The sequence below is a fragment of the Neolamprologus brichardi genome, chromosome 9 (assembly GCF_056152115.1).
Source record: "Neolamprologus brichardi isolate AB-2024 chromosome 9, ASM5615211v1, whole genome shotgun sequence".
Taxonomy (NCBI): Eukaryota; Metazoa; Chordata; class Actinopteri; order Cichliformes; family Cichlidae; genus Neolamprologus; species Neolamprologus brichardi.
The window spans coordinates 20,415,547-20,438,787 of NC_142112.1; the positions used below are offsets into that span (position 1 = coordinate 20,415,547).

Here is a 23,241-nt window from a genome sequence, read left to right on the forward strand (position 1 = left end):
ACTTGGTTTGCAGCAAAAGGGCTCACGGGCAAAGCTGGACTCCGAAGAGTCACACCGGTTCCGTCGTGGTTTTGCCCTTTTCGGCGTGACAGCTCAGATAAAATAAACCCACTGAGAGGACGCTTTGTCTCGTGTCCGAGCTGACAACCTTAGACTTCTCAAACTTAGCACAAAATTATCACTGCTGGTGAGATTTCATTTAAATTTACCAGTTTAACGCGAGCATTTGGAATTTATTTCAGTTAACCAAATAAATGACGAACCTAACCTGAGCAGAGGGGACAGCCTGAGACACCACACAGTTCTCTGTAGTACCTGTCCCCGTGTTTCCATTTTACTTGTGTAATTTAAAATAAAGCTACACGTGTAGCCCACATTAGACTTCGAATCTAATGCTTAATAAGGTTAATATTTATGTTTTTTAATGTGATCTGGCGTCGAGCGTCGTCTGTCTAACGACCAGTTTCAAGCCGTCTGGCAGGTGATTCAAGGCTGCTTCTTCAGAATATAAACTAGCGTCTCATTCTCACAATAAAACAATGACATGTGATTACTTTGGAATTCTGTCCTTTGTTTGGAATTCTGGTGACAGAGGAGAAACGAGTCTGGAGACATCCTCTGGATCAGTTCGCTTGAGAAAAAGGGGCTGCTGGGCATCAAATCACTAAAAGGCACTGAGTGTCTAATGGCTCAGTAAATGTTATAACCTGTACGTGAAACATGTGACCAGGTCGCTTTAGGCCACCTGAGCTTAGTGCAGTTTAATTCAGTGTCAAGCAGAATTCTTATGATCATGGTGCCGGATCTTTGGAATAAAACCAAGCAAACACCTCCCGTTCCTCTCTCTCACTGCGGCTTTCCATTTAACGTAGTCTCAGTTTTCTGCCTTAAAGGCCGCATGATGCTTTGTTGGCCACAAACGAAGCAGCAGTTCAGATCGCTGCAGAGGCTTTATTTGATGCAAGTCTCATACTCCAGTAAAACACCCAGCCATTGGGTGTCACTGACATGTGACCTTACACCGCAGCAGACATGCGTTGCTGCATTAAAATCTAACAGTGTTATTATTATTATTTTGCAACGGGCATTTTGATGCTTCCGAAGCAGCTGCTCTCGTATTTAAATTCAAAAACATCCTTAAGCTTTGCACAAATTATTAGCAAAGGCAAGTCGGGGATCACTCCATCTTCACACATGCAGGTGCAGGGCACCTGAGCCTTCACCTTTAAATAACTAGAAGGGTAACACGCGCCTTAAACTTAGTAATAACAACAATAGTGTTTCCTGCATAGCAAGAAAAGGCCGTGATTTTCTGTTAGATTCCCGATCATTAAAGCGATCTCTCTCCTCCCTCACGTGGTCTTTGACCCATTATTTGCATACAGTTACCCTCTGTGTTCACACCTCCCACACACCTTGTATGCACAGTTGCAGGTCTCGGTGCACCTGCTCCTCTCTCCTGTTCTCTCGTTCTCTCCCACTTGAAGCGTCCTCCTCAATCACAGTTCATCCCGAGTTTCGCTCTATAGTCGAGGCCCGTGTCCGAGCAGTCATGCTCCGCGCTTTTGTCTTCTTTGCACTGCACTCCTTGTCCGCGTTGGCCTCCTCATCAGGTCAGCAGAGTTCACCCTGGTTCATCGGATGCGTCAGCGCGAGCTCTTCCCTCGGATTTCACGGACCCACGGGTGTCGGTGCCCGTGACCTTGACCCGGTAGCCTGCTCTGCACACTGCTTGGATGAGGGGTGAGCTGGTGGGGAAATGCTAAAAGAGCTTTCCGGGTCAGGGGGCATTACAGATGAAGATGAAATTTGGATGCTTGTCTGAAATTGTTTGACAGTGGTGACAGTAACAGGTTAAATAAATATTCAAATTTTTATAGCAACCTTTTATTATTGCATATTTGAGCCATCATCTGTTGTGTGTAAAAGCACTTAAAAATAAACTCTCAGAAATCTTAATCTATTCTCATCCTGAAATAATTTAAGAAATTACAAAAATATTTTTAAATTTATGAATAAAATTTGTGAATAAAAAAAATTCCCAATAGCAAATCTCTAATACAGAAAACAAACAAACAAAGAATATATATGTATATATAGCAAAAGTGCTGTTTTCAAGAAGATGTAACAGAATTTTAAAGCATCATATATTAGAATACCAACAAAGGCTTATCTGACATGTGACATGTGCTCTCAGTATGTAAAACACTAACCTTCACTGTGTTTTTTCTGGAAGGTATGGAGTTGCTGCATTGTCTTCACAGACCTGTTACTGTGGGAACCAGCTCAGTGGTTTGGTGTTTAGAGAGTGTTTCAAGACATCTCCCAGTGAAGGAACAAAGGATGTGAAAGGAGGAAGTGAAAGACAAAGGTGAGGTAGCAGATTGCTTTCTTTTGCTTTTGATGTCTAACTATAGCTGCCGCTTCTCTTCTCTTTTAAACTTGTGTTGTCGTGTCATCACTAAAGCACATTTTAAAAGCTTAAAGCAAGAAGCTTTTTGTCCTGGATAACTTCTTTTCTCTTCCAGTACCTTGAACTTACCTCTTGGAAAAGCACAAGATGGAAGCATGGCGCTCTACAGAACTGAAGGGCCGTTTTTGCACAACATTAGTGTATTTACTTCTCCAGCAAGACTGGAGGCTGGGAAGACTTTTGTCATTGAAGTGAAAGGAAACCTCGCTGGACGTTCCAATCAGCCGCCAGGTCAGCTGCTGCAGTGTTTTATAACAATGAAGTTCTTTGAAATGCAACTCTTCACCCCCCGTGCTTTCAACTAGGAGAATGCATTAATTATTAGTTTCCACTGTCAGGTATTATTTGCGTATCTGTATCTGAAATTGTTTTAATTTAATTTACTTTTATCCCACTGTGTATTTTCTGTGGTCTCACACAATGTAGAACTTGTAGTTTTGGCTTCTATAAATTGGACTTTTATTATTATATCATATTATTTCTTGATATAAATTATTGCAAGTAATATTATTCATGTTTTCACACAGGCAGACGGGATCTGTAAACTCAGTATTTAAAATGTTTTTTTCAGTCTTTTTTCCATTCTTTATTTTTTAATTTAGATTTAAATGTTTCCTTAAAAACAATTATACTTATCAAAATGTATTACGTGTTTCAACAGAAACTGAACAAGCAACATCAAACATAAGACACATTTTTGTTGTTACAGTTGTATGGTGTGAAGTCATTACAAGTATCTAGTATGTGTTAAATGTTTGATATATATTGTACATTTAAACGTAATATAATTTGAAGAATTTGAATGAAAATTACTTACAATGTATTGCAAATAAATAGGTTTTTAAATTATTTTGATTGTTTTTCTTTTGTTAAGAAACTGAAATTTTCTGTATAGTTGCTAGACAATGCTTTATTCAGAAAGTTAATGGACTGCACTGATGCTTGTTAATGAGTTTAAGTATGTTGGAATATATGCTAATAACCTCTGAATATTTGTGTATTATTTCCACGATTTGTAGAATTTTAAGCACTTTATATCAAAGCTCTTTTTTTTATCCTTTGCATGATTATTTGTGTGATTTCCAGGCATCCTGGGTCTTAGCAGCCAGGCCCTGACCTATGTCACTGTGGAGTCTCTGGGAATGACCCTAAAGGTCAACGTGACGGATGATGGCTCCTTTACTGTGTCATCCGATTGGATTTTGAATGTTGCAGGCAAATACGAAATAAGTAAGTTCACCAGAGAAAATTTAATGTGTTTGCTGTTGATTTTTTCATCAGTTAATTAATTAAGAAAGGGATCATGTATGAATAATCCTGTCTGCTCTGTTTGTATTTTTTGTCTTCTGTTTTCTTTTTAGACATCACCGTTTCCAACCCTCTCTCCACACTCTCCTCCACCCTCCACTTGTACATTTTGCCACCCTTTCCAGGGAACCTAACGGTGTCTTTGCTCCACGGCCCCCTGAATGTTCCCTCCTGTATCCCCACGGTTCACTTGGACTCTGACGGTGTGACTGAGGGTGTGGCTGCATATCGGGCCGATCCCATCACTCTGCAGGCGTTTGTGAGTGACGGATTAGCAGCTGAGTTCTGCTGGTGCTTTACTCACAGGGAAGAAGAAACAGCTTCCCCTTCACAGCCACACTGTCTGAACAGCACAGTGGTAAGTCACACAACAATAACTTATAAATGAGTCTAAATTAATTAACTTGTCAGGTTTGGCTTTAAAAGGAAATAGCTATTTGGGGATTTATAATGGTAAATTGATTTATGTGTTTATTATGTTAAGCTCATATACGCAGTTTGGCCTGTTTGTTATTTATTTTCCAGCAAGAAAATATTAATATAAAAATATTATATATCTAAAATATATATAAGAAAGATGTTTTGCTCACTTGAATTGTCAGCTTTTCAAAGAATTTTATCAGCTGTGCATGTTAGCTTAAAAAAAAAAGAAAAACGAAACAACCAAAAAATATAAAATAACTGAACATTCAACATATATGATAAATAATTTTGGATGTTTTTGCCCTGTTTTTCATGTATTTTATGTATTTTTTAAATGTATTTTTTAAAAAACCTTTTCTTTAGATTAATACTCATCTGGTAAATCCAGTAACTCTTTTTTTTAAACCACTTGCATCTAGAGTTTTTCCAAAAGAATCATAACATATAAATAATAAACTAAAAATCTTGGAAAAAACGCAACAAAGAAAAAAGCTCTTAATGAAACTTTTATTCAGGTTTTATTACTCGCTTCCTGGTTATTTAGGAGTCACAGCTCAGTATGCTGAATGTGCAAAATGTGCATAATACTCAAAATTACTGATTAGCATAACTACGTATTTGTGAGTCATTACACAACTCTTCTACGGTGACAAGGAAAAGAGCATAAGCCAACCTTGATGTGCTCATTAAAGCTCATCAAAGCTCCTCAGAGCTTAGTTTGTTCATTCAGAGCCACTGGTGTGTTCAAACTGAGATACAGTAGAAGGTTAAGTGTTCAAACATTATTTAAGCAGTAGCCAACACCATAAATCTGCTATAAATCCACGGGAAATAAGAGATACAAGATTTTAAAAGCATTTATGCTCATTGTGTTCCTTCTTCGATGAGAAGAAAAATCAAATATGAACGGAGATATCCTTTAATCTCACATTGGTGTGTGCCTTTGTGTGTGTGCTTTCTGTATGTGGTCGTGTGGTCTTGCAGGTGGTCTTATCTCCCGGCTGCTCTCACCTTAAAGGGATCTTGTGTGGGAATCATTTAACTTCAGGTGAGATTGTTTCTGTGAGAGCTGCTCACCACCATGAAACACCTGCTTGTCCTCAGCCTCACACTAAATGTAGCCCCCGCCTATGAGAGCGACCATGGCAGCATCACATATGCTTACAATCTCGTTTGTTGGCACGGCGGTACCCTCACACGTCAAACCTCGATAACCTTCACACCTCCGCCCACTCCAGCTGCAATTTGCACTCAATCGCCACTGCTGTAGGACAGTATCACCTCACAGCACTGATCCTCTCCACCGCCATCATTCATCAGTGGTGTCTCGAGGCCTACTAGGAGTTCATGCATCCGTACATTCAGAAGTCATCCATGGGAGGTCATGCTAGGCCAGGCACGTGGGGTCGCGAATTATTCAAGGTGTTATTTTCAATCACGTTGCTGTGATAAACAGGGCAACTGTGGAATGGGGATGTTTCCATCACAGGCCTTTAACCCACACAGTCAGCTCTGTTTTCAAACACAGATCGGAGTCAAGATCCAGTTGGAGACCTGGAGTTAGGTATTCAAAAGCATTAGGTTTTATTTTAGAGGTGCACCGGGGTCAAACGTGCCTCGCTGCTGGTGAGCTCATCACTGCTGTACAGGAAATGCAGCTACATGACAGGAGCACAGGAAGTGGTCACGGTTTAGCTTTTCAACCACACTAGGACGGTTGCATTTGAGCGTCAGGCTGAGAATCAAGTGTTTTACTTGAGGTGTGAGAGTGTGTACAAAGAACAGGAAGCTGTCACCACAAGTGAGACTAAATCTAAAACGGTAACCACCGAGGAGTCACAGCACTGATGGCAAATGTTTCTGTCTTTTTTTGTTGTTGTTGTTATCTTTAATTAGTGTCATTATCTTTGGTGTGATTTATCTGTAATGACCATGTGTGTCTCTTATCCTTAGCTGTGAGGATTTTTGCAGCAAGGCAAGCATATCCAACAAATACAGATATAATCTTCCAAGCTGTGACTGACGTACCAGATCCAGTGTTCGTCTGGCACTTTGGAGACTACACATCAGCCACAACTACCTCTAGGACCATCACTAGAAAATACCTAAAGCCTGGCAGGTAATAGCGAGGCATGTGCAGCATTTTTAAAATAAAATAATTGGAGATTTTTTTAAATAAGCCAGAGCTTAAAAAGTGTTCATCCACGGACAAGGTTACATACGTTTTGTTTTTCAAATCCTGACAGTTAAAAAAAAGTCAACAAAACTGTCACAAGGGTAAAACATGTGAAGTTGGTTTACATGCATAAATTTTAACTTGTAATCTAACAGTCATAACAGAAACTGGCAAACAACTAGCATCACCCAGCCTCTGTTGGTTGGTGCTTCTCAAGTCTTCTAACGCTAAAAAAACGTTCTTCATCCCCACATTATTACGTGCACCAAGGAGGTTGTGTTTTTGGTAGCATTTGTGTGTCATTATGTCTTTAAACACGATAGCTCAGCAGGTTCTAAATAAAATATGATTAAATAAATCAAACACCATGTGAATTAAACTAATCCCTCTCAAATCCCACCTTTCATCACCATAGGTATAATGTGTCTGTAATCATGTCACATGGTAAGATGGCCGTTACCTCTGACATGTTCCCGGTGGTAGTCCAGAGAACAGTGAAGCTCAACAGGCTGGTCCACCGGGCCTCGGTTTTGCAGAATCATACAGTGGTGTTCAGTTGCCGGGTAAATATGGGGACCGACATCAACTTCCTGTGGAGCTTTGGGGATGGAACAAGCCAGTCTGGACAGAGCACAGAACGGCACATCTTCCACAGGTGAGTCAGAGAGTTTAACAAGATTTTGGGCTTTCATTCTCCTTGTAAACTCAAATCGAACTTTAAGTTTAGATTAAGTTGGGATTAAGATTCTCTAATTTTGTATTTTCCTTTTACAAACTTGTTAGTATGTCTCGCTGTCTTTCAGATAAATATGAAAATTACATGTAGCCTAACACAAGTGTGCTTAATAAACATGTTTTTCCTCCCCAGAACGGGAGAGTTCAGAGTCGAAGTGACGGCATCTAACCTGGTCAGCTCTGCTTCCCTGAGCAGCCACATCTTTGTTGTGGACCAGCCTTGTCAGCCTCCACCTGTCAAAAACATGGGGCCTCTTAAACTACAGGTAGCTCTTTGTCCAGACCTCACACGTACACTATGGCAGAGCATAGTTAATAAAAGACAATACAACCTTCTCTTTGCACCTAGGTACGAAGATATGAGGCTGTCCATCTGGGTGTGACGTACGAAACGGAAGTGGATTGTGATGTATCAAGAGGCCTGCGCTACGCCTGGACTTTATGTGACTCTGCAGGCCAGGCAGTGCCGCTGCCTCTCACAGACACACACAGGCAGATCCTCATAGTGCAAAGCCATCTCCTGGAGTATGATACTTATACGGCTACAGCCAGGGTGTGTAATAATAATACAATAATACAGAAGAACTATTTAACGGCCGGTCTCTCCATTTCAAGTCGTTATTTCTGTTGCTATACTATTATTACGAATGATCGAGGCTTGTGTTTCTCCTGCAGGTTCAGGTCGTCGGCAGTGTGGTGTACAGTAACTACAGCGTAAAGGTTCAGGTGATGCCGAGCCCTCCTGTGGCTTTCATCCAGGGTGGCACCAACATCTTCCTTAACAACAGGAACACCATAGTAACCCTGGATGGGCAGGCATCTTATGACCCTGACTTCCCCACGAACCCACTCAGGTAGAAATTGAGCCCTGACACCTTTAATAGGCAACAAGCCAGAAGATTTTGCCTCAATGAGGAAAAACAGATAAGAATGTTCACTTTCCTCTGGTTTTAAATGTTTATGGAAGTGGTCGCGTTCCCATTCTCACCGCTACCTCTGCTGTAAGTGTAATGTTCAGTTCAAGGTTTGCTGAGATTTTGCTTTTTAGGTCCTCCTCCTGACTGAGGGTATCTTACTCACTATTTAACTCCTGGATCAAAATTCAGTTTGTCCTATAGCGTGAGACTTTTCCTCTGCCTTGAGCAGTTCATGATGGGTGTGTTCCTGTTGCTGCAGCTGCTCACTTAGCTGCGCTCTCCAGATCCGCTCCTTCTGAAGCTGGTTAGTGAGCTGTGTCCGCAGAAAGCTATTGTTTCTCGTCTCTGTGTTGCAGTTTGGGTGCCTAGAGTCTCATTTGTTTTTTCAAAGTCCTTCGGCTGCATGTCTGGCCCACACAACATTTGCCAGTGGCATATCTGAGCTGTAATTGCCAAAAGTTGCCAACATTGGGCTCAGCTATAACTAAATAAATGGCAAAAATTGCCAATAAATATGTAAATATTATATTTTGGTGGATTTTCCTACATCTTAGTCATTTTTAGTTGTATTTGTTTCACCTTGAGAAATTTAATATGTGTTTGGAAGTTAACAGAATTTCTGATTTTCTCTGTATAGCTACAGTTGGGCATGTAAACCAGTGAGCACCATCACCAGCTCCTGCTTCAACCAGCACATTCCCACTTCGTCGCCAGTGCTCAAATTTCCAGCCAGCTTCTTAAAAACCAACTTTGACCAGTTCCAGTTCACGCTCACTGTCCAAAGCAGAGAGCGTTCAGCTTCATCAGAGACCTTCCTCACTGTAACATCAAACCTCATCGGGTGTGACCTCTTCATAAAGTCTCAATTGAATCAAATAACCGAACAGAATCAAATAGAAGTGTTTGATTAAAAGCAGCACTTTAATTCTTAAGTGACGTTTAACATGCGCCTAAATGCATCCGATCCAGGAAGCTGTCCATTTACTGCCCTGAGTGTCGGGGAGACCGTGTGAACTGGGATCAGTCGTTCTCTGTCGGTGCCGTGTGTGAAGACTGCCACATTCCTGCACAGCACATCCAGTACACCTGGAGTCTGTACCTGGTCAATGCTTCATCCAAGCCTTTCACAGAAGGTAAATTCAGTGCCACTTTGCAAGAAAATTCCCCCAAAAATTAGCCTAAAAATGGAAATTAAATTAAGAAAATCTTGTGTTCTATTCTAGTCCCGTTTTGCTACACAGTAGATCTCAGCACCATGGCTGCCATCATGGAAAGTCCTGCCACCTCTACTCTACACCCTCCTGTTACAAATGTGTCACAGAACACCCAGACGACCCCTTATTCATCTTCTTCACCCGTTACCGTGGCTACCTTTGAAACCAGAAAGGGTGATGTGGACCTGGCTGATAGTGGGGCATCAACAAACAGGAGTGGAGACACATCAGACAAAGCTGGTGTGTTATTAGCTGTATAAACAAATATATATATATATATATATATGACTTGGAGCGTACCACTCTGTCACTAAATGTGACTTCTTTCCTCACCCCGCAGGTTTGCCAGAGTCTAGTCAACGTGTTCTCAACAATGATGGTGTCTTACATTCCAACTACTTGATCCAAGGAGACATTAGCAGTGAAATTTCAGTGGAGTCTGACTCCTCTGCCGACTGGGACTTTTCTTTTCGTGTTCTGGAGAGTGGCAATGCGAGTGGTCGACTAGGTGAGAAAATCTAAAATCGCCATATAAGCTCAGTCTATTTAAGTTATATATAATTTGATGCTGTTAGCACAATTTAAACTGATTAAATTACAATAAAAATACAGAGAGTTTTACCAACCTGGAACCAACATGAAGAAAATTCCCATCATAAATAAATAACTTTTTCCCGATATAAAGAATATTTTTCAGTTATATGGGGCAATATTATGTTGCTTGACTGTTATCATTATTGCACTAAAGCTGGTTCTGTTACAGATCCAGATTATGGTGCTCCCTTTCCAAACACAGAGGAAGGCGACCCAGGGATGTCAGCAGGGAGACCCAGAGGTACACTTCATATCTACGATCACTGTTTATTTCTTATCTGAGATGGTTTTTACTGGTACTCACTCACGATCTTTCCCAGGTGAAGATGGTGAGAGCTTCAGTGCAGGAGACGTCTCGATGTTTGATATGGGATTACACAAAGATGAAGGGAGTAATCTAGTGGATTCTAAGCCTTTTGTGGCAATTCAGGCACCGACTTTGCTCGACTTACCTCGAAACCCTCTGAACAGAGGCCTCTTTGAGTCCTTTACTTACACAGGTACATTATGCAGAAAAATTCCTGCTTCTCTGCCACTGTGTCAGCATTTAGCCATCTTTTTTTTCCCCTTTTAAAAATCTCTACAGGAATCTCCTGTTCTTTTCTCAAGATCAAGCCCTTCAGTCTGAGGCCCAGGAGCAGATACATGTTGGAGGTCACTGCCAGTAAGTTTGGGATGGCTACATATAGACCAGCCCAGGCGAGAGTTATTAGAGATTTATAAAACAGGATAATGGGACAAAAGGCCAAAATCACAGACATATATTATTTTTTACATTTTACTGCAGTACTTTAACTTGAACATTAAAATGCCCACATTGCCTTTAAAGTCAGTCTCCGTCTGTTAATGATCCTCTCGATTGTTGTCTGATGAATTGAGAATCTCAGAGCAGGCGTCTGGGCCGGACTCAGCTGTTCTTACAGACCAATCCTGTCCCAGAGGGCTTGGCGTGCCAGGTGCAGCCTGTCAGAGGACTCGAGTTACACACACACTTCAGCATCTTCTGCACCTCAGGGAAGGAGGTATTTCCCGTTGCATGCTTTTAACACTCTTCCTGCTTTGATTAAAGATTTTCAAAGTGCATTTTTATTACAAGACATTGCCCACCCCAAATTTTTTGACCTTGGTCCTGGCATGTCAGTCTTCACAGAAATGTGTGTGTGTGTGTGTGTGTGTGTGTGTGTGTGTGTGTGTGTGTGTGTGTGTGTGTGTGTGTGTGTGTGTGTGTGTGTGTGTGTGTGTGTGTGTGTGTGCCAAAGGACTTAGTGTATGAGTACAGCTTCAGTGTAGGAGACCGACTCCCCAGGACACTGTACCAGGGGAGAGACTTCCAGTACTACTTCAGCCTTCCTTCAGGTGACCCCAGGGATGACTATAAAGGTAAGCACACAAAGACACACTGTTGCTTAAGGAGCATTAACAGAATTATTATTTTTCTAATATTTCCTTATTTTTTTATTGCTCTTATTACTGTTGTCGCCGCAGTAACTATTTACACAGAAATAAGAAGCAGCACGTATGGGTCAGCTACCAAACCCTGTCCTGTCACAGTGCAAGTCCAACCAAGCTTCCTCAGAGACGCCTCATCTTCCTCTTCCCATCATGATCCTGATCTTGAGCTGTAAGAACCCCCATGTGATCACATTATGATGATATGATATGCAGATGTCTCATGCTGTCTACTTAAGAGGGCCTGCTGGTGATTTAAATAGCACTGGGATTTTATGCTGTCAGCCAAAAAGCTGCTGTTAAGAACGACTGTGTGTGTTAAACTACAAAGCATCAATCTGAGCAAGTCAACAATAATATAGATTCTATAGAACATGCAAATCCTTACTTTCACCATCTCCAGGTCGGAGTCAGGTCTGAGGAACCTGTCGGCTTTGGTGCAACTTGGGAACAGTGTGGAGATTCGTAACTACATCAGCCTCCTCACCAGCATCCTGAACAGACTCAGCCTGGAAACAGAGGCCAACACACATGCACAGACGCACATGCGCACTGTGCTCATTCGCACCTTGTGTGAGCTTGAGAGCAGCGATCAGGTAAACACAACGACAGCACGAGTGATAAAACACAACAATGTTCTTTTTCTGTTTTACAGCCCCGCCTCTCTGGGAGGAAGAGCGGTAGCATTAAAATCAACTTTTGATCCAAGAAAAGAAAAATCAAGCATCTCACGTGGCTCTGAGGGGAAAGAGAAGGAAAGAGAAGAGAGCAAAAGACAACTAATAATCAATGCTCGTTTAAGCCTCTGAATGCAATACTGGTGTATAAACAGGTGGAGGTGAATGAAGAAGACACACCCAGTGCATAATGGGATGCCCCCAGCAGTCCTAGTGTACTGCAGCATAACTAAGAGAAGGTTCAGGGCCACCTGATCCAGTCCTAACTATAAGCTTTATCAAAAAGGAAAGTGTTTTTATGAATGAGGCATGTTGTATAAAGTGCTTGGAGTGCTGATGTAGAGTAGAAAAGTGCTGTATAAGAACCAGTCCATTTACTGTTAATCATTCAGTTATGTTTCCATTCTAGGAGTCAATGACAGACAATATTTGCATTCTGAACGACCTGCTACGAGTTACAAGTCAGGTGAGTGGTTGGACTCACAAAACCAAACTGGGAGCAGGCTTGTAGATGCTAGATTGTTTCTAATACTTCCTTTATTCCTTTTAGGTGACACTAGCAAGTGCCAAACGAGTAACAGCTCACATTCAGATGATGTCCAAGCAGTTTTCTGCGTCTAGCGCTTATTGCCACTACATTATAAACCAGAAGGTGCTCAATACAGCGCTCACCCTGCTTTCACACAGCCTTCAGGTGGTGACTACTTGCACCTTCACACCTGACATTACACAAGAAGACTCAACTGCTGATGGAAACCTAAGAAATGATGAAAACACTCCAAACAGCACTGCAGTGAACTCATCCACCAGTGGCCACATCAAACAAGGAAGTTCACCTCCAGCAAAGCAAGCGGTGATGCTCGTAGCTGATATTCTGCAGGCTGCGTCAGAGCTCATGCTGGTGAGACAAAACACATTTAAAACTATTTCTCCACAGTTTTAGTTTTTTAATGAAATTCATCCTCCTTTTTTTGTTTTCCAGAAGTACATTTTGTTTCATGAGACCAAGGAGCACAGAGTTAGCAGCAGCCTCATTAATTTGTATGCTGCATCCCAAAACAACACCTCCACAGTCATAAACAGTGGCTCAGTCAGGGTCTACATGCCTGCTTCTTTCATCCAGATTCTGTTTCTCCAGCATGGACCGTGTGTCCTCACTGTGCTCACCGAGCTTGCTCACAGTCCTTACACCTGGGCCAATCCTACACAGGTGAGACCTGCTCAGTAGTTGCACATACGGTGATTTAACATCTATACCATCAGTGAGACTTTTAACTCTAACTCTAACCCCTTTATCGGTTTTGTTTGTTTAACATAAACTGTGAACGATACATTTTCTACCAGTTATTTCATGGTTCAGCTTAACAGGGTTAAAGGTGAGACATCTCTCTTACTTGTTCTTTGGATTTCCAGTTAAGTGGACCAGTGGTTGACCTAAGTCTTTACAAGTGCAACACGAGGAGAAGGATCCACGTTTCCTCCCTCATTCAACCATTCAACACCGAGCTTCGTCACACACAAAGAAACGTGAGCTGCTGATCGTCCTTTTCTTTTGTTTGTGGAAAATGAGAGGTTCTTCATAATAAGATTTTGTTAAAAGAAATTCTTAAAACGCGCAGTGTTGTATCTTTACTCCAACAACACGAGACTGCATTTCTGCTGCAGAAAAGCTCCTCGTGGGAGTTCACCCTCCTGCGCAGCCAGGTCAACTACCACAGCTTCAACATTACCCAGGAACACTTGCTGCAGTCCATCCAGCTCAATCTAGTGTTCAGACCCACAACCAAAAAGGCGTTTCCCCTCATGGTGCTCTTCAGGTATTATTACAGCACCGTGTTATACTCATACTCAGATAATAACAGAATAATTTGAATGAGTTTTGACTGAAAGGTGAGACTGTGGCACATATCTAACCGTGAGTGTCCACTGTATCAGGATGTTTGAAAAGCCGACTCCTAGAATGCATCATCTGCACAAGATTTACAGGTGCGAGAGCAACACCTCACGCATCACTCTGCCCTCATCCTACCTCAGCGGTAAGACCATTTTCTGTTTCTGACTCTTCTGCCCTCCTGGTCTTTCCTTCTGTTAAATTCTCTGTCCTTTTACAAAGTATTTTTAAGACTGATCGTCTATTTGTGGAGTGAAAAATCTACCCAGAATCTCAGTTAAACTTAATAGAAATCAATTGATCCATGTATGTTTTAGCTCAGTAGTATGAGTCAGTCAAGTCATCTTTCTAACATGTACATGCTTTGAGTAAGTTCGCTGGGAAATATTGTAACAAATTCCCAAAACTTCCAGCTGCAGGTGTTGGTCACTTGGCACTGCTTAATGCTGATTTTGGTAAAGCACCCAGAGCCAATCACCTGACTGAAGAGATAAGCTACAGTCTGACAGTGGACAGCAGTCTGTGTTTGTCCTGGGACGGCCAGCAGGGGGCCTGGACACATCAGGGCTGCAGGACACAGCTAGCAGACACAGATTCAGCTGTCAGCTGCAGGTAAAGCATGTGAGTGTGTCTGTGTGTGAGAATATAAGAAAACAAACACACACTAGAGGACAAATCTGGATGCAGAGGTGATTAACATGCTTCTTTATATTTGCTGAATCCTAGCTGCCACCGTTTGAGACCGCTGACCGTGAAGCAGCAACAGATCCAGAGCATCCACAGCACAGCAGATGTGAACCCGTTCCTAAGGTGACCAACCGAGACCTGGAAAATAACAAAAAACACTGATCTGCACCATATTTTTACATGCATTTTACCAAAAAAAAGGGGGGGGGGGGGGGGGAGAAAGAAACAGTAGGATTTTTTTGCTCATCAGGTTTGAAATGTAATAAAATGAAACAGGATTGCTAGATTTTTTTTTTCTTTTATTTGCATTTTGAAATATATCAACCTCTTGACCTGTTGAAGCTAAGTTTCTTTTGCAAACAAAATGTAGATGAAAAATAAAAATATAACATTAGTGTTGATATTTAACACATCCTCTAAGGCATCTCTCTCCTTCTCTTTGCTTCTCTGAAACCTCAGCGCATCCACCGATCTGACAGTGCTGGGCATGCTGTTGCTGTTCGTGTGCCTGTACATCGCGGGGTTGGCGGCGTGTAAAAGAGCTGATGTTGTTGCCACGCAAAGTCAAAGGGTTCACTACCTGTCTGACAACTCTGCATCTGATCCGTATCTCTACGCAGTTACAACCCGCACAGGTCTCAGCTCTGCAGCCCGTATGAGCGCAAAGGCAGGGCTGTTTTTGGTTTCTTTCAAACTTATCAGCTCCTTTGGTATTTAGCTGTTCTCAAAATATGCTCCTCCTGGATCCTTATGGCCACTGTATTTGTATATTTCATTTTTTGTTGTCTTTTTTCCCATTTTCCCATTGTTTTCCACATACTATTCCCTTCATACAGAGCAGGTAAAGCAGATAAACTGTAACACTCCTCATTCTGCAGCACCTGATGCCGTTTGACATGCTTTATTAAATTATCTGAATATTTTTCGTACACTAATTCAGAACATGTTATGGATTAGTGTAAGAGAATTAATCACATAAAAAACGTTTTTAAAAGTTTTGCTTCCCAAACTAATGTTTTGTTTTGTTTTTTAATCTTTATATATTGACCAGGTGTTCATATCACTGTATGGTGAAGATGGGTTCTCACAGACAAAAGAACTACAAGTCCCAGGATGCACTCTGTTCAGGAGGAACTCTAAAGAGACCTTCATACTTAGGTAAAATCCTCAGTGATTTAGAAACAAGATTTTTTTCTTTGTGTTTGTGTTCAATATGTAAGAAAAAGGGAGATAAATCAGTGTAATGTTTCATTACCACGTGCTATAATCTCTGTGTCTTCGCTCCCCCACAGTGCAGCAGAAAGCCTTGGCCCAGTGTGGGGGGTTCACATCTGGCATGACAACTCTGGACCTTCCCCTGATTGGTACCTTACACAGGTGGAGGTATCTGAGGTAATAAAAAAAATACTATAACAAAAACTGTTTGTGAACACACCTTTTCATTGATGAGTGGACTTTTAAGGCGGTTTGACTTGTTATTCAGGTGCTCAGAGGGCATGTGGTGGGATGCTCTTGGCTGTTTGCTGCCCAGTGCTGGCTGGCTGCGAGCAAAGGCGATGGCCGAGTGGAGAGGATGCTGCGTGTTTGCACTCAGGGGATAAACTTTGCTCAGGTACAACACTCATGTTCACATAAAAACTATTTTCGGCTTCTCTGTTTGCACACAAGGCATCGTCACAGTGAGTTAATCTACACTAGGCATAAAACTTAATGTAATATTTGCTGCTGTGTCACCCCAGGTCTCCCTCTGTGTAATTGCAGATGCTGCGTCTCAAGCTTAATGACTACTTGGCTGATTTCCATACGTGGGTATCCGTGTACAGCTGCCCCTCTCCCAGCTCCTTCACACATACTGAAAGACTAAGTGTGTGTCTGCTGCTGCTGTTGGGGTACGCATGTGTTGGTGCAGTAATCGTCGCACAAACGGATGATCAGGTAGGTAAAAAGCCCTCAAAGTTGAAGATTTGGTGAGCAAGATCTCTGAAATGCCTTACCTACAGCTCAATGATCCATCTACTTATTCTGTATTTGCAGCCGCTGTTTGCGTTGGGTTTTGTCGATGTGTCCGCTGGTGCTGTAACAAATGGGCTTGTAAGCGTGGTAGCTGTGCTGCCCGTAGCAACAGCGGTGTCTTTCCTGTTTCGCCTGCGTGCGGTACAGCCAACGGGGTCACGAGTCCATCGTGTAAAATGCAGAAAGACTGAAAAGGAATATTCTGAAGGTAAATTGGTTTTCTGTGGACATGTGGACCTCTTTTTGAATTTTGTTGTTTTCTTTCTTGAATTGTTCATTATCCTTTTATTTCATCATCTCCTCACAGACCCCCTCTCACTAAGTGACAGCACGTTTGACCGCCGTCTCTCCTGGAGCGGCCTCCAGCAGTGGGATGAATCCTGGATGCAGAAATACCAGGTTACACCTCAGAATAGTTTCTGTATTCCCTTCCTTTCCATTTCTCCTTATTTTCATTCTCACAGCTTCTAACATCACTGCCTGACCTTTCTTTTTCTATTGTAGGACGCAGACCTGTCGGTTTCATACAGTAATGCTGATGAAGCACCCCACAAAAAACAGTCTGAATTCCTTTCTGACAGCAGCAGGTTTCATGAAACCCAAAGAGCTTGTTTGTCCAGGGCAAAAGATGAAGGTCAAAAAGAGAAAGGTCTCCAAGGACGATGTTCACCAGACGCTTCCTCTGAGAGAGGAAGCTATTATGATGACAAACTGAGAGAAAGACCAACATGTCAGCGGCGTGTCTATTTGGCCTGGACTCTGTGTCTGCTGTTGTCCCTCTCCTGCCTGGTGCTCTGTGCAGTGCTGGGAATGAGGTAGTGAAAGTAATGTTCATTGTGATGTCTGCTGTTTTATCTGTTATGATATTGTATCACGGGTGTCAGTGTCACGCTGTTGAAGCCTCTCTGTGCGTTTTGATGTGTTAGGTTTAACAGTGGCAAGGTTCTGCTTTGGATCCATTCTCTTTTCATCTCCCTGATGTCTTGCATCTTCATCATTCAGCCATCTTTGGTAACATAATATGTGCTTTTTATAATCAGCTACACAACTAAATAATGGCACAAACCTTAAATAAAAATATCATCTTGATGTTTTTCTTTTACAGATACTTGCAGTGGCCTTGGCTGTCTCCTGTTGGCACAGAAAAATATCAGACTTTCATACTTTTTTCAGAATGAGGGAATTCAATATTGAGGCTATGAAACTTTGGAGCCACAGAGGCATTAATGGAGCTGAAGAGCAGCTTACTGAGTCTGCTTTTCCCTACAAACGACGCTCACACCTTAAAAAGGTAATAATCAGACGCTCATAGAGTTTAATGTTGTTCTGTTTTGTTCCTTCTGCGATGTGAACTCGGTTATTTATCGTTTACAGCTGCTCCGAGCTCGACAGCGAGCTCGGTACCTGGGTCTTGTACGGCCACCGACTCTGGCAGAGCTGAGGAAAACTCATAGGAGGAAAAGAAGAGAGGCTCTTATTCATAAAACCCTGAGGTGTGCTTTTGTGAATGCATGCGCACCCCTCTATATTTGATGTAAGACTTTTAAGTGCTTTTCCTCCTCATGCAGGGATTTGTCTCTCAGCGTCGTTATGCTTTCCCTGATGATGTGTATAACCTATGACAGCTCATTCAGGGACCATTACCAGCTCAACAGAGCTGTCAGAAGACACTTTGTGAGGTAGCACCTGCGCACTCTTGCTGTATATCTCACTGACATTCACACTTACTTCTAAAGCAGAGAAAAATCAGATGTTATCTTTTATTAGGAACCGTGATCATTCATTTATGTCGATACAAAAGCATGCGGAGTGGTGGAACTGGTCACAGACAGGTCTGATAGAGTCACTGTACGAGCACACATCAGCCAAAACAGAGGTAAGCTATGACTTTAAGCTCCAAAGGGACTTAAAACTCCAGGTTGGTGAAGAAAACTCTGACCACGTGTTCAGGTCTCTTTGATCCTTCAAAATTAAGATTAGTCATAAAGTCAAACCAAAGCGCCACATCTTGACATTCTGATGTCATTCAGCAGCCACATATGGTGATTGGAGAGCCAATCCTGCAGAAGATTGAAATATCTGACACTTCTCCAACTGAGGTTTGTGACCAAAGATGAACTGATGGAAGGATAGATTCATATTTTCTTACATTAAGGAATGCGTGACTTCCTGCACTTATAAGTACTCACAATAAGTTAAGAAAAATGCTGTACTTTACATTTGTTAAACTTGTAATGGCACTGTAAAATCTGGATTTCTAGATTCTGTCTCTGTACTTTAGTTGTGTTTCTTGCCTCACAATTTCCAGGTACCTGTTATGACATCAACAACGCTATGCGGTCGCCTTAGTTGTTACTCAGGACCAAGTGCTACAGTTGGCTTAGGCCACACAAAGTGAGAGATCCACGATGGAAACTGTTGATTAACTCACCTTTTTTTGCTTCCAAATAATGATCACACCAGCAGTTCTCCTCCTCTCCTGCAGGTCTGATTCTGCATCAAAACTGAAACTTCTGCGTTCAGCTGGCTGGTTGGACAGACGGACGGTGGCCCTGAAGGTTCAATTCACCTTGTACAGCCCCACACCGAACTTGTTCACCAGTGTGACGCTGCTTGCAGAGCGGAGCCCCACCGGTGTCCTGCTGCCCTCTGTGGAAGTCCATTCAGTCAGAGTACATCACACTCCTACTGCCTGGGACTATGCTGTTATGGTCTGCAAGGTAAAACACTACACTAACTTTTAGACTGTGTCCTAAAAGATGCTACAAATTAAAGTTTACAACACATTTGAATACATTTTTTTCTCCTTCCTCCCCTCTGACCAGCTTCTCTTCCTCTTCTTGTCTCTCATACAAATCTCATGCCAAGTGTCCAGTATGGGACAGCAAGGGCTGATTGGATACTGGACAACACCTTGCAGCTGGGTGGAAGTAAGTCTGCCCGAGACAAAATAATCATTCCAGCATAAATATTTGTAAGACTTTATAAAGCAGGCGCACACACCAGCTCTCAGTCAGACACACACTAATCCAAACAAGATCACGACGACCTCACTGGAAGGATAAAGTAACCTGTGGCTGTTTATCTCACAACCCTGACAAGCAAAACACACAGAAATATCATCTGAAGGTCAAATTATCCATGAAGCACAGTGAACGCAGCTTTCTCCCTCTTTCGGTCTTTTGCAGGTCGGTGTGCCCACAGCGACACTTGTGCACTATGTGTGTCACATTTATCACTCCGCTGTTATCATGAGCGTTGCAGAGCTGCTGGAGAGAAACAACCACAGAGGCCGTGTGGACGTTCGACTCCTCGCTTCCTGGGAACAAGTGAGAGAAATTTACAGCACCTTCTCTTGGAAAATAAAGAATAAACCCTGTGAGGCGATCATTATGAGCGGCTTGTTTGCACTGTAGTTAGAGTACATTTTAAGAATGCAGAGATATGTTTGCCTCTACAGTTTCTCCGTACTCTGCGTGGCATCATGCTCTTCCTTCTCACCATCAAGTGTGTGGCTGTGCTGAGGGTGAACAGGACCTTTGCCACCCCTGCTAAACTCCTTGCCCGCTTATTCTCAAGTCTTTTATGGCCAATGGTAAACACTTTATAACTCTCCTTAGGAAAGGTCTTCACTCCAAGCACTGTAATAGTACTTGCTGCAAAATAAAGCAGTTGACATTTATTGCACCTACATTGGTGATATTTGATATATTTTGTACTTTATGCAAAGTGTTCTTGCCAAAATGACTAGAAATTGTTGAATCTTCTCTTTTGCTAGATTTCAGGTGTGATCCTGCTGATGGCATCGTCCTGCTTGGGTCATCTGCTGCACATTCAAAGCTCCTGGGCAGTCAGCCCTATTCACGTCCTCCTTAGGACTCTGCCCTGCGTCCTCTACCGGGGACTCAGAGCCACCAGCAATAACAGAGGCCTCCTCCACTCTGACTGTGATGTATTTACCTGTGGAGTTCTGTATCTGTCTGCTGTGGTGTGGACAGCAGTGGTACATGTTTCCCATATTATTACTTTTTGTTTATGTGGTTGGTTACTTTGTTTTGTGTGTGTGTGTGTGGGCGAGGGGGGGGGGGGGGGGGGGGGGTTGTAAAACTTGTTGTCAAAAGGTTGATTTCTGTGATAGACAGCAACCCTATCTGAGATCACCTCATTGTTCTGTAAGAATCTTGTCTTTCTTGTAGGTGATTGGTGTGATGTCCTCACTGGTTAGAAGTGCCAGAAGATCTCACAGCAGGAGGAATCTGATCACCATTGCAGAACTGGCAAACTACATCAGACTGAGGGTCTCTAAGCTGACTACTGGGCAACATGAAGAAGCACGAATTGATAACCATACAGAGGGGAGGGTAAGTAACAGTTTCAAAAAAGAAGAAAAAATACAGAACAGTTAGCTTGCTTTATGTAGTTAGATATAGCTTGAATTTAAAAACACTCAGATTGTGGTCAGTAGCTCTTGTTTTGTTCCTAGAAATGTGCCAGTTGACTAAATTATTTTGATTCCTTCCAATATAGAAATAGACTTTTCCCTTTTTTCAGGCCTATTATCTCGAGGAGTGTGAAAGTTTAGTGGACGAACTGTTGTTCAGACTCAATGCCCTCTCTGACAGCCTGCACCTCAAAGCCCATCACTACAGGGAGAGCAGTCCTGTCATCTCCCCCACACCAGAGCCCTCCAACATGGACTCACAGGTGAATCCATCTATATATGTGCCATACAAATAAACTTTGATTGTTTAAAGACACACAAAAAAAAAATTAAGGAGTAAAATCAACATATTTGAAACTCTGTGTGATTCTATTAGGGCTCAGCAAGGTCACAGATAATCATGAATGGCACACATTCAGATGACCAATGTTTGTTAAATCTGGGAGGAACCCCAACTATGTCTCACCTGTTCAGGTAACAGAAATGGACTCCACCCATTATAGGTATTATTTTTAAGCAGGTACTAAAGGTGAATAACGTAATCATGTGACTAACTATAACACTTCTAGGTCCCAGGCTAACAAGGACATCCTGCAGCAGAGAGGTCAGACTGGATGTAACCCTTCCTCCAACTTTGTTGTGGCATCTGACGATAGTTTAAAGGGCAAAAAATGCCCAGAGTCAGCAGGCAAAAGTCAGACCACCTATACAACTTCACCACCAGAGGTTTTGGTGAAAGTTCTGGTCCATGAAGACCCTGGGAGAGCAGTCCCAGATAAACACTAGAGTCCTCATGGAGATAGCAAATCATGAATTCATTTTTCACTCTTATATTTGTTAATTGTTGTAAAGGCATGTGGAATAGTACAGCATGATATATGCATAACAAACCTTCTACTTCATTTCTTCTTGGTATTGAGGTTGTGGGTAAATGTCATGATTAAAATGTTTGAAGCAACAAATCTGCTGTTATTTATATCCATCCATCCATCCATCCATCTTCATCCGCCGGGTCGCGGGGGCAGCAGCCTAAGCAGAGAAGCCCAGACCTCCCTCTCCCCAGTCACCTCCTCCAGCTTATCCGGGGGAACACCAAGGCATTCCCAGGCCAGCCGAGAGATATAATCTCATATCTATAATCTATAATCTCTGTTATTAATATTTTTATTTAATTTATCTACAAAAAGGTACATTTACTTTGTTATTTTTACCCAGTAGTAGCATAACTTTTTAAAAACTTGTTAGCACAAAAGTTTGTAACCCATCCATCCATCAATCTATTTGGAGACAGTGGCAGTGACAAAGCTTTTTACTGCACAGACTCTGGAAGTTTTTCACTCTGAGCCTGAGATCTGCAAACTCAGTGGTCTCTTTCTACAAACAGTTAAAAACTCATCTTTTTAGATTTGTGTTTGGTTAACTTTTCTTTTTTCTCTTTTTTATGTTTGTGATGTCTGTCTTGAAATGTGCTGTACGAATAAAAGTTTTGCTTTCTTACAAAAATACAGGAGGTTAAGCTGGAAGTGACAGAGCTTAACATGGTCAGATTTTTATTGGGAGTGACCAGAATAAACATGACTAGAAATGAGGGCATCAGAGGGACAGATCAGGTTGAGCAGTTTGGACAGCTTGGACATGTGCGGAGAAGGAATAGAGGCCAAAGGATTCTGTAGATAGATGTGACAGGCAGGAGGAAAAGGGGAAGACCAAAGAGTAGTGCTGTTCAATACTCCAGATTTTGGTATCGATCCAATACCAAGTAAACACAGGGCCAGTATTGCCTATGTCGATAGCAATACAGATACTCTTAACCTATAAAAGCAGTGTATGCAGGAAAGAGCAGTGTGCCACAATTTATGTGATAAATGAATATCAATTTGCAAATTCTTAACATATTTTAACAGCAAAATCCCAAACAACAAGACACACCTTTTAGCATTTTATGTATTTTTTTTTGGAGACCTGGAATGGGGTTTTTAAATGTGTATACAGACTGAATAAAATAGACAAGACAAGCAACACAAAAATGTTCAGACATTTTTCATAGTGCATCTTTAAGGTATACTTGTTCATTTCTAAAACAAAAACAAACCAACAATAACAATTCATTGGGTTACATACTGAACTCAGAGGACAGAAACAAAGTGTCAATGCTGTTGACTTAATATCACTCCAGTATAAATACCAGATTTCAGCAGTGTTGATATTTGGTATGGACATTTGGAACATTTATGGAAGTAAGG

At 41.9% G+C, this 23,241-nt stretch overlaps 1 protein-coding gene across 1 annotated transcript; it reads left to right on the plus strand.

Moving 5' to 3' along the window:
- Positions 1–1,552: 1,552 nt before the first annotated feature.
- Positions 1,553–21,784, plus strand: pkd1l1 (polycystin 1 like 1, transient receptor potential channel interacting). Its single transcript, XM_087845508.1, has 54 exons — positions 1,553–1,743; positions 2,237–2,371; positions 2,529–2,704; positions 3,560–3,703; positions 3,835–4,139; positions 5,189–5,252; positions 6,158–6,323; positions 6,796–7,035; positions 7,249–7,381; positions 7,465–7,668; positions 7,791–7,969; positions 8,670–8,873; positions 9,002–9,165; positions 9,256–9,486; positions 9,587–9,754; positions 10,010–10,081; positions 10,161–10,340; positions 10,427–10,504; positions 10,720–10,862; positions 11,100–11,220; positions 11,326–11,461; positions 11,693–11,885; positions 12,376–12,432; positions 12,517–12,867; positions 12,949–13,176; positions 13,380–13,493; positions 13,632–13,783; positions 13,902–14,002; positions 14,271–14,469; positions 14,584–14,667; positions 15,004–15,211; positions 15,596–15,702; positions 15,837–15,936; positions 16,028–16,156; positions 16,306–16,479; positions 16,579–16,765; positions 16,865–16,956; positions 17,062–17,372; positions 17,484–17,568; positions 17,663–17,848; positions 17,932–18,050; positions 18,126–18,236; positions 18,325–18,433; positions 18,588–18,656; positions 18,866–18,951; positions 19,043–19,277; positions 19,383–19,487; positions 19,746–19,886; positions 20,018–20,152; positions 20,336–20,560; positions 20,754–20,918; positions 21,109–21,261; positions 21,375–21,472; positions 21,568–21,784. Exons 1-54 carry the CDS (start codon positions 1,553–1,555, stop codon positions 21,782–21,784), a joined length of 8,460 nt encoding a protein of 2,819 aa, XP_087701634.1.
- The last annotated feature ends 1,457 nt before the right edge of the window (positions 21,785–23,241 follow it).

Bases quoted from the DNA above. Each gene is read 5' to 3' on its own strand.
- pkd1l1 (XM_087845508.1), top strand. From the start codon at position 1,553: ATGCTCCGCGCTTTTGTCTTCTTTGCACTGCACTCCTTGTCCGCGTTG. The intron at 7,970-8,669 runs GTAGAAATTGAG...TTCTCTGTATAG, and splicing joins TTCCCCACGAACCCACTCAG to CTACAGTTGGGCATGTAAAC. The intron at 20,919-21,108 runs GTAAGTAACAGT...CCCTTTTTTCAG, and splicing joins ATAACCATACAGAGGGGAGG to GCCTATTATCTCGAGGAGTG.